General features: G+C 51.5%; 1 protein-coding gene across 2 annotated transcripts in view; it reads left to right on the top strand.

The window, feature by feature from the left end:
- The first annotated feature begins 2,755 nt into the window (after window positions 1-2,755).
- The window catches only part of ABTB3 (ankyrin repeat and BTB domain containing 3), a 290,432-nt gene continuing 282,932 nt past the window's right edge, over window positions 2,756-10,255 (top strand). The window contains exon 1 of one of the 2 annotated variants that reach the window (XM_059402170.1): window positions 2,756-4,458. In XM_059402170.1, coding sequence (XP_059258153.1) covers window positions 3,285-4,458 — 1,174 coding nt within the window. In that variant the 5' untranslated portion in view covers window positions 2,756-3,284. The remainder of the gene's footprint in view (window positions 4,459-10,255) is intronic. The other variant, XM_059402169.1, reaches the window with a different exon arrangement.

Raw genomic sequence — 10,255 nt, 5'->3', positions numbered from 1 at the left:
CACTGGGCGGTGCTCACTTAAGCATCATCAGCACATAGGTGGTAAGTGAAGGTATATGAGTGGGTGAGATCACCAGGGAAACATGCAGAGGAGAAGAAAAAGGGCCCTGGGAACAAAGCCAGAGTAAAAGAGATGGAAATACCTTCCCAGGTCTGGGCTGGGTGGACAGCAGGCATGGGGAAACTTTCACAGTGATAACAATCTTGGAGCTGAACCTTAGAGGATGAGAAGTTTGCCAGGTGGAGAAGACAGAGACAAGTGTCTGGAGCAAAAGTAACAGCTTCTGCAAAAGCATAAGGGATGCAAGGGATAACATGGTAACTTGGAAAACCAACAAGTGATTTTAGTATGGCTAAAAATAGAGAGTGTGTGTGTGTGTGTGTGTGTGTACGTGAGTGTGAATATACTTTTAGGAGGTTAGTGTGATGGTGCATAATCTAGAGAGGAAGGCATGCTTTATGTCATTAAAGAAAACGTGGTAGTTAGTTTTCCAGAGAATCAGGTGTGTGTGTGTGTGTGTGTGTGTGTGTGTCTGTCTGTCTGTCTGTCTGTCTTTCTATTGGTTCTGGTTCTCTGGAAAAACAGAGAAAACAAATATATAGAGATTTATTATGAGGAATTAGCTCATATGAATAATAGAGGCTGAGAAGTCCCACAGGCTGACATATGTGAGCTAGAGACCCAGGAAAGCTGGTGGTATTCAGTCCAAGTCCAAAGACCTGAGAACCGGCAGAACCAGTGGTGTAAATGCCTGTTGGAGGGCTGAAGAAGATGAGATATTGTCCCAGCTCAATCAGTGAGGTGGGAAAAAAACTCAACGAATTCTTCCTTCCTCTACCTTTTCTACTGTTTGGATTGGGTAATGCCTAGCCATGTTGGGGAGGGCGATCTACTTCCCTGGGTCTGCAGATTCAAATTCTGATCTCACCTGAAAAGACCCTCAGAGACATATCCAGAGACAATGTTTAAAGTGGGCACCTGTGGCCCACTCAAGTTGATACATAAAATTAATCATCATGCTCCCTTATTAAAAGATTTGGAATTTTATGGAAAGAGAGTCTGGAATAGAATGGAGAGATCCCTGAAGCTAATCAGTATAAACTTTATTTATCTGGAAGGCCATTGGGAGCCTTTGAATTTTTTTCAAGGAAGTGACAAGTGACAAGATTAGAACTAGGCTTTTCAAGATCCTGGGAGTGGATGGTTTGGAGAAGGAAGGGGCAGGGGAGAAGGCCAACAGTTGGTAGAATATTATAATAGAGTGAGAGGTGCTGAGCATATATGCTCCTGGGTACAAGGATGATAACTATGAGGGGCATGGTTTATTGGGGGGTGAAATGATGGGTGGATTTGGGATGACAGATAAGAGAAACGTCAGATAATCTACAGAGTTATCTGGGAAAGTCCATTGTTGAACATTCAAACCAAGAGTTCAAAAGCATGTACTTCCTTCATCCACCCAATTATAGCAAATTATTTACTAAGTGCCTACTCTGTGACGGGTCTATGCATGGTGACTCCCTAGTCGGGTGTGCAATCTAGACATGTTATTGTATGGTAACTACCTAGTATTACAGAAATCAACAGCTTTAAAAGGGGAATGGGCAGGTAAGGCCCCCAGGTGGATACTGGGGATCTGGGCTACCTTTCTGTGGGAGGGGATTTCTAAGCTGAAAATTCCTAACCTCAGGCAGAGGCCTGTATGGGAGCTGGAACCCCCTCGTGAAAAGGTATGGTTCTTTCACGCAAATGTTACAGCTTTCTTTCGCCAAAGAAAAAACTCCTCCCTGCAAATTTTCCTTTTTTTTTTTTTTTTAAAGATTTTATTTATTTATTTATTTATTTGTGACAGAGAGAATGAGAGAGAGCATGAGAGGAGAGAGGTCAGCTGGAGAAGCAGACTCCCTGCCGAGCAGGGAGCCTGATGTGGGACTTGATCCTGAGACTCCAGACTCAGTTGTCTAACCAACTTAGTCACCCAGGTGCCCCAAATTTACCCTTTTAAGGCCGAGCTGTCTGGAACTAGGGGCACCAAGCTGGTAAAGTGGGACAGGAGCTTTCCCTCCTGGGGCACCTCCCAGGCCTTTGAAGGATGGGTGCAGGGTCGTCCTCCTGGCTATGGAAAAGAACCGAGTTAATGTGCCCAAGTGGCAGGTGGCTAAGATGTCCTGACATTTCAGCCTTCCAGTGGTGTCCAGTGCCCTGGCCTCTGGCTCGGTGGCCTGGTTTCTAACCTTGCTTCCACGCTGTAGAAAACTAGAGGGGAAAGAGGACCGCCTTGACTGGTTTGGGGACCCGAAGGTGGGGGAAGGGGTAAGGCAGAAAAAACACGCTTTGCGTGTTAAAGAAAAAAAGGAAAGTGAAATCCAAAACTACGCGGCAGGAAGCGACCCCAGGCTGACACTGTGAACCACTGGCGGGTAGCACACCTTGGGGCAGGGGGGTGGGGGGGTGGGGGTGGGGGGAGTCACCTGCTCAACCTACCACCCTTCCATTCTGGTACCAAAGCCACGAGCCTGACGGGCAGGGATAGCAACAGGGAGATAACATTCGCGTCTCTACGTTGCTCCCGGACCCCCAATCCCCAGGCCGCTGCCCCTTACTTCCTGCGGCCCTGGTCACCGCCGGGGGCGTGTGTGAGGGGCGGGGCTACGTGGAGCTGAGGAATATATTTAAAAAAAAAAAAAGGGCGAGGTAATTAGCATCCTCTGATTCCATTGGCTCTCCGCCGGCCCTGCTTTACATACGCCCGCCCCGCTGGCTGCTGGGGGTTTGCGGGGTTGGGCCGGGTTTGCAGCCGCCGCGGTAGCTGCTGCGCTTCAGTGCCGGGTGGGCGCCCAGCGAACCCCGGGCCGGGAGCCGGGAGCCGGCAGAGCGGCTGCGGCGGCAGCATCTGCGTCCATTTCCGCCCTACGAACACTAAGGCCGGCGGCCGGCGGCTTCTGCGCCCAGAGGGGCCCAGGGAGGAGCGGGTCGGACACTTTTTATTTTATTTGGGAAGAAAGGGGCGAGTCCCGGCGTGAGCTTCCCTCCTGGCCTCTCTCGCTCCCCAGTGCGCCCCAGCTCCGGCCCAGGCTCTGGAAGATGACTTCAGGGTCCGCCCGGAGTCTACCAGCGGCGGCGGCTCGGGTAGGCAGCCGAAAGTAGTAACACTTGGTAGTAGCAGCTGGTGAAAAGTGAACCGAGGCAGCGCGGACTGGGCTCTCCCCGCGCGCCGGCGCCCGCTGCTCTCGCTGCTCCTTCCCCTCGGCTCCCCGGCGGCCGCAGCATGAAGTGGCGCAGCGATGGCCAGGAGAGGTAAGAAGCCTGTGGTGCGGACGCTGGAGGATCTGACGCTGGACTCGGGTTATGGTGGCGCGGCGGACTCGGTGCGCTCCTCCAACTTGTCCCTGTGCTGTTCCGACTCGCACCCGGCGTCCCCGTATGGCGGGAGCTGCTGGCCGCCTCTAGCTGACTCCATGCACAGCCGGCACAACAGCTTTGACACCGTCAACACTGCCCTGGTGGAAGACTCCGAGGGGCTGGACTGCGCCGGCCAGCACTGTTCGCGGCTGCTGCCGGACCTCGACGAGGTCCCCTGGACCCTCCAGGAGCTGGAGGCGCTGCTGCTGCGCTCGCGGGATCCCCGGGCAGGCCCGGTGGCCCCCGGCGGCCTGCCCAAAGACGCGCTGGCCAAGCTGTCGATGCTGGTGAGCCGGGCGCTGGTTCGCATCGCCAAGGAGGCGCAGCGCCTGAGCCTGCGCTTCGCTAAGTGCACCAAGTACGAGATCCAGAGCGCCATGGAGATAGTGCTGTCCTGGGGCCTGGCGGCGCACTGCACAGCGGCCGCGCTGGCCGCGTTGTCCCTCTACAACATGAGCAGTGCCGGCGGCGACCGCCTGGGCCGCGGCAAGTCTGCGCGCTGCGGCCTCACCTTCTCTGTGGGCCGCGTGTACCGCTGGATGGTGGACAGCCGCGTGGCGCTGCGCATCCACGAACACGCCGCCATCTACCTGACCGCCTGCATGGAGAGCCTCTTCCGGGACATCTACTCGCGGGTCGTGGCCTCCGGGCTGCCCCGGAGCTGCAGTGGCCCTGGCTCGGGCTCCAGCTCAGGCCCAGGCCCGGGCTCTGGCCCCGTCACGGCCCCCGCGGCAGATAAGGAGCGGGAGGCACCCGGAGGGGGAGCGGCGAGCGGCGGCGCCTGCAGCGCAGCCAGCAGCGCCAGCGGGGGCAGCAGCTGTTGCGCCCCGCCGGTCGCCGCTGTCGCCGCCGCCGCCGCCGCCGCAGCCCCACCGGCAGCCGCAGCCGCCGTGGCCGCCGCCGCCGCCGCCAACCACCACCATCACCACCACCACGCACTCCACGAGGCGCCCAGGTTCACCGTGGAGACTCTGGAGCACACGGTCAACAACGACTCCGAGATCTGGGGGCTCCTGCAGCCCTACCAGCACCTCATCTGCGGGAAGAATGCCAGCGGTAAGTGGCCGCGCTGTGCCGTCTCCTCCCACCCCACTTGGCCAACTCTGGTTGCAAGTTTGCCTCGCGCCCTCACTCTCGCGTCGTTCCGGCCACCCACAGCTGTCCCAATCCTCTGAGAGGGCCGCGGAGCGGGAGGCGGTGCGAAACTCGCCTGCTCACTCGCGCGCTCGGAATCCGCGTACTTTACGCGGCTCCTAAGGTTCCCAAGTCCGGGAGCGCACTGTTCCGTCCCTAGTGCCGGGCGGGGCGGCTACTGCCGCCCTCAGTCTGTGGGAAGAACCCATCACCGTTTGCGGACACAGGTTTTGTCATTTGGCCGTAGTACATATTTCTGCCAAAGCCCCATGTTTTGTTTTGTTTTTTGACCTTGAAGATGCCAAATTCTCGGACGCACGAGTGTTGCTCCCTGGAATTCCGGAGGAGGAACATTCCTCCTTCCACCGACCCGCTCACGTACTTCCCCGCGCCTTCCAGGACGCTAAGCTGGTGCGGGTGTACCAGAGGCCCCGCGGCCGTCAAGGCAGAACGTTTTAGAGCTCGCAGGGCCTAGAAACAGTCGGGGAGAGGGGTGTGTGGTGGGAGTGTGGAGCTGAAGACTTATAGGTCCTGAGTGTTCCCGGGGCAGTTTTTGAAGGCCGGAGCGCACAGCTGGTGGGTGCAGCGCGATGCACACCCCCTCCCCCCATTTCCGACTTCCCAGCTCACGCCTCTCTGGGTTCGAGGTGGCAGGGAGCTGCAGCTGTCACCACTTTGCTTAAGGAGCGCCACAAGGGACCCGGGCAAGATGGGAGTGGGGCGGGGTTCTGCAGGGGGTTGTCAGTTTAGGGTGTCGTTTCCAGCAGGTTCTGTTGTCCCCTCCCACATCCCCTCTATCGGAAGCTGGAGCTGGGTGGGTTTGAACCTGCAGTTCTGGAGGCGGAGGGGGTGGGGTCGGGGGCTCTTGTTTTGGAGAGCTTGAGCTGGCCGTCCTGCCTGTCTGCGAAAGCCCGAGCTAGACACTTCAAAGCTTCAGTTTTCCACAGGAAATGGTAGAAGAGTAACTGGAGACTCTAAAGCGAAATAAAACTTTGCTACATAGTCGGCGGTTTGGCCGGAGATTGCGTGGTTGGAGTTGAAATGCAGTCTTTCTGGGTAGATTTCATTCATGTTGCTGCCTGCCTGTTTCCCGGGGGCTGAAAGAGAGATCCAGCGGGCGCGGCCGGGCCTCTGGGGGTGCCGAGTGTGTGTGTGCATGTGAGTGTGTGCTTGTTTGTGAGAGTGTGTGAGCCTGTGCGTGTGTATGTTAAGTGTGCCTGTGAGTGTGCGCAGGAAAGAGCAGGCGCGCGGCGCCCCAGCAAGAGCTCTCGGGAAGCTGACCCTCCTGCTCTCGGTGCTTTCACCTGGTTTTGATCATCGTTGGAGGAGGAGAAGGAAGGAAAAGTGGGCGTGGTTGGGGGGAGGGGAGGGATCGCGACTTCCGCGTTGATCTGGAGACTCCTGAGAATCTCTTTGCCAGACACCTTCCCCTTCTGCAGGCAGTCGTGGACGCAGAGCCTCCCCATTCCCCCCACCCCGAGCACACGTGAAATCCTGACCGCGGTGGAAACATGCAGGAGAAGGCATTGGTCTTTGTATGAGCTTCTTCAAAAGGGGGAGGATTCACCTGAAAAACCCAAGAGCTTTGGACTGGATTGCTCTTGTCTGCTGCCCTACCCCCACAAAAAGCATAGAAGGGCTTAGTTTTATTTCCACCAGGTGTGCCCAACCTCCCCTGTTCTTACCTTTCCCATTACAATCGTCCTTTTACTTCTTACTGGCCGCCAAACCTTTTTCCCCTGCTGGGACTGGACCCTGCTTTTCCTAAGCTCTCACAGTGTTTTCTTCAAGGAAGGAGCATTTCCCTTAGGAGGCACCATTGTGGGAATCTGGGAATCCTGCTCCACCTGTCTTTGCCATGTTCTTGAACTTGTGACTTTGGTTGACTCTCCTTGGGCCTCAGTCTCCTCCTCTGTAAATCAAGGGCCTCTTGTAGCTCTGTCTGTATTAGTAGCCTCTAGGTTTTTTCAAATCGGTTTTACTTTTATGATCCTCAACATATTTTAAAGACAGTTTTTGTGTTTATCCTTTTCGGAGTAAGTATAATTTAAGGAAGGAGAAGACCACAGAGTTGGTTTTGGGCAGGGTGAGTGTGTGGCGGTTGGGGTTTGCTGCCCTCGGAAAGATTCCCACACCACAGAGCTTTAACTCCTGGGTTTCAGGGCCCTTCAGCCCATCCCTTACTATGAGATATGCTGTCATTTCATTGTGAATCTCTCTCTCTCTCTGCTTTCCTTGAGCTTGTGTAAAATGGCAGGTCATTTATGCTGAAGAGTAAGGAATGAGCAATTAATTTCTTAGGTATCTGAAACGTACATTAAACATCAAACCTTTTAAACTATTTTTCATGGCAGTCTTTCTGATCTGCAAGCCTTATTAAGGAGCCCGTGTCTTATGTGATCAATTTTTTTTCCCCCTTAACTCAGCAGTCTCACTTATGCATTTGTGAATTTGTCTATTCATCGATATTTATTGAGCGGTTAATAAACTTAAGGACCAAGCAAGTACTGGGGTCCAGAAGTAGTAACCGTGCCTCCAACATTACTCTGTATGTTGACCCATTTGATCTTCAGCATTCCCTTGGAAAGCTGCTCCTGTTATCCCCATTGTTTAGAGGAGGCACTGAGGCACAGGGAACTTAAGTGTTTTGCTCTTATGAATTCCCTGTCTTTAGGCCACCGACTTGCCCTTCATTATCTACCCAGTTGAACAGAGACCCTTTACAGCCTGACTCTCTGTCCCAATTCATATACTTTCTGTTCCTTTCAAACTGCACTGGGCTGTACCAGATTTTACATTTTTATAACCTCTACCTAAGTCTAAGAGAGAGCCTAGTATACAGCTGGAGCTTACTAGATGCCTGTTCAGTTGCTCAAGCTGTTGTGTAATATTATACAATGATGTTCCCAAAGAAGCTATTGATTTTTGAGTTTCTTGAATCATCTTTTCAAATCCTTCTACTTTGGTTGCCCCCTCTTCCTGCCATCTCTACACCTGTCCACACTTCTAAATTTGCTGGGGCTAAACGGCCACGCCCAGGGAATTATGAAACTAATCACACGGGACTCAGTTCAGAAAACGGAAGATACCTAGCTGTAAGCAGGGGCTTGGCGGCTCTCAAAAATGATAGGACTGGGTTTAGGACATGTACTTTGTGGGGACTGTTTTACGCTTCAGAGGGCTTTTTTCTTATGTTGATTTTGAACTGTTTTGAGGAGCTGGGGTAGGAGCTAAGAGACTCCAGTGGACGTTAGGTTTCTGGACGTTGGGTTTCTATGGGGTTTTAAAATTTGGCTTGATTGATTTTTGCAAAAGCTAAATAAGGGGCAGGCAGAAGTGCTTCTGCAAGCCATTTTGTGTGTGTGAGTCATTTTACCTCAAACACTTAAGAGCTGGCCAGTTCTCATCCCTGGAGACTTGGTCAAGAATGATCTTTCCAACACCTCCGTGAGACCACCCTCGATGCAGCCCCTTCCGCAATCCCCATGCCTGTGCCATAGGCAGACCTTTCCCCCTCCCTTGGGAATCCTGACCCTGACCTTGCTTTAAGTCACTCCCCATCACACTGTGGCCCCTCCAGTGCAAGCTTATGTTGGATTCATCTTTGTCTCTCCTTTCATATCACTCAGCATAGCACCTAATACCTAGCAGATGCCGGGTACTATTTGTTGAATGAATAAAAGTGGTGCCTTAAGCCCTTGGGATTTAAAATTCACCCGGGGCGCCTGGGTGGCTCAGTGGATTAAGCCGCTGCCTTCGGCTCAGGTCATGATCTCAGTGTCCTGGGATCGAGCCCCGCATCGGGCTCTTTGCTCAGCGGGAGCCTGCTTCTCTCTTTCTCTCTCTGCCTGACTCTCCACCGACTTGTGATCTCTCTCTCTGTCAAATAAATAAATAAAATCTTTAAAAAAATAAAATAAAATAAATAAAAAAAAATAAAATTCACCCACCAGCATCTGTCATCGACCTCTCTAAAGGCCTCTGAAGTCAGGCTTCCTGGATCCGAATTTCAAGGCTGTCATGTTACAGCTCTGTGTTCCTAGGCTTGTTACCTAACCTCTCTGAGCCCAGTTTCTTCAGCTATAAAATAGAGATAATAATTAGGATTAAGTGAGATTATGTGTGTAAGGATGTTATAGTCTGCTGCCTGACACATGGTAGGGGCCAAAATGGTGGCAGTAGTCGTGGTAATCCAGGCCTAATGTTATCTCACAGCTCTATCTCATCCAGATTAGCTCATCTCCATGAGTTCAGTAGGCATGGAGCCAGCAGGGTACAGAATTTTACTTGGATTGATTCCCCTTTCCTGATATTCCCAAAGTCAAATAATTCGAGGGGGCTCATCTCAGGGATTGGCTCCATGGGCTCAGCCCCCACTGCCAAGGTTACAAAAAGATGGTTTGGTTCAAAGGAAAGTAGCTCATTTTATTTGCCGTATTTTTTATTAAAGACATGCTTAGTGAACGGGCACTAGGGAACTTTCCAGGGTGATAGGGTTCAGGGGGTACGTGCATTTGTCAAAATGCAATGATTGCATTGTAAACTTAGGATGTGTGCATTTTGCTGTATTTTAAAATGTTACAGCAGTAAAGAAGACATTAAAAACAAAGCCATAGGCATCCTTGAATGAAATTTAGTTTTAAATGTGAAGGGAAGACTGGAAGAGGCAATGTGGTATGATGAAAGGGATAAAAACTTTATACTGGGAAAGATTCCGCCTCATGTTTCAGCTCTGCTGCTTTCCAGCAAATGACTTAATTCTGCTGAATTTGGTTTTCTCATCTGTGCAGTGAGGATTGCCAAAACAAAACAAAAAGGCATAAAGAAGGAAGAAAATCCAAATCTACCCCATACAGTGATTAAAGGATTAAATCAGATCAAGTATGTGAAAACACCTGTCACATAGTAGGTACTCAATTATAATGGCTTCCCTAAAACACTGATTATCCAGGCTGGTGATTTTGAATAGTCTCTTTCATTCAGGGATCCCAAATCACTTTATAAACATTAATTAACATGAGCCCTGGCCCCTGGCAGCACTGGCTTGATGAGTAGGACCGTTTTCAGGTCTTTTGCTTCACTGTTGCCCCTTTAGATTCCGATCTGCGCTAAATGCTTACTCGGCGGTTTTCCGATTCCCTCCAGCTGGCCATGCTGTTCCATGGTGCAGTGTTGCTGTGCTGAACAAAAATGTCACAGAAGAAACCTAGCTTCTGACGAAGACTAGGAAAACTATCTCAGGAGTCAGCCATGGCCATGTCTGTGCTCACAGAGCACGTTTTTAATTAACTGGCTGCATGTAAATTAAAACTCAGAATTTGGGTCAGTGGAGGGTTATTTGGTTTTCTCTGCAGACTTGCCAGTTCAGTGCTGGGGCATCCGCAAGTAGGGCGTTTCAAGGAACAGAAAATAAAAATAACAGCAAAATAAGACAATGAGGGATCAATCTAGGGACCTGGGGTTGGGTGTGGCATGCTGATGGCTTTCAAATAGGGGGAAGGCCTCTAATTGTGGATCTATTATTATTTGTGGCCTTGAACCAAACTCACCTGTAAAATACGTCTCATTGTCATCAACTGAAAAGTATATATAGAAAAAACCATTGACTTTGAAGTTCGACACACTCACAACTTGGCAGTTTTCCTATCTGTAAAATGGGTATTATAATAATAGCTACACTTGTGTCGTGCTTATTATATGCCGGGCATTGTTTCTTTAT

This window comes from Mustela nigripes, chromosome 6 (assembly GCF_022355385.1).
Source record: "Mustela nigripes isolate SB6536 chromosome 6, MUSNIG.SB6536, whole genome shotgun sequence".
In the NCBI taxonomy this organism is placed as follows: Eukaryota; Metazoa; Chordata; class Mammalia; order Carnivora; family Mustelidae; genus Mustela; species Mustela nigripes.
The sequence above is the reverse complement of the archived record's forward strand: the minus strand, read 5'-3'. Positions and strand labels throughout refer to the sequence as shown.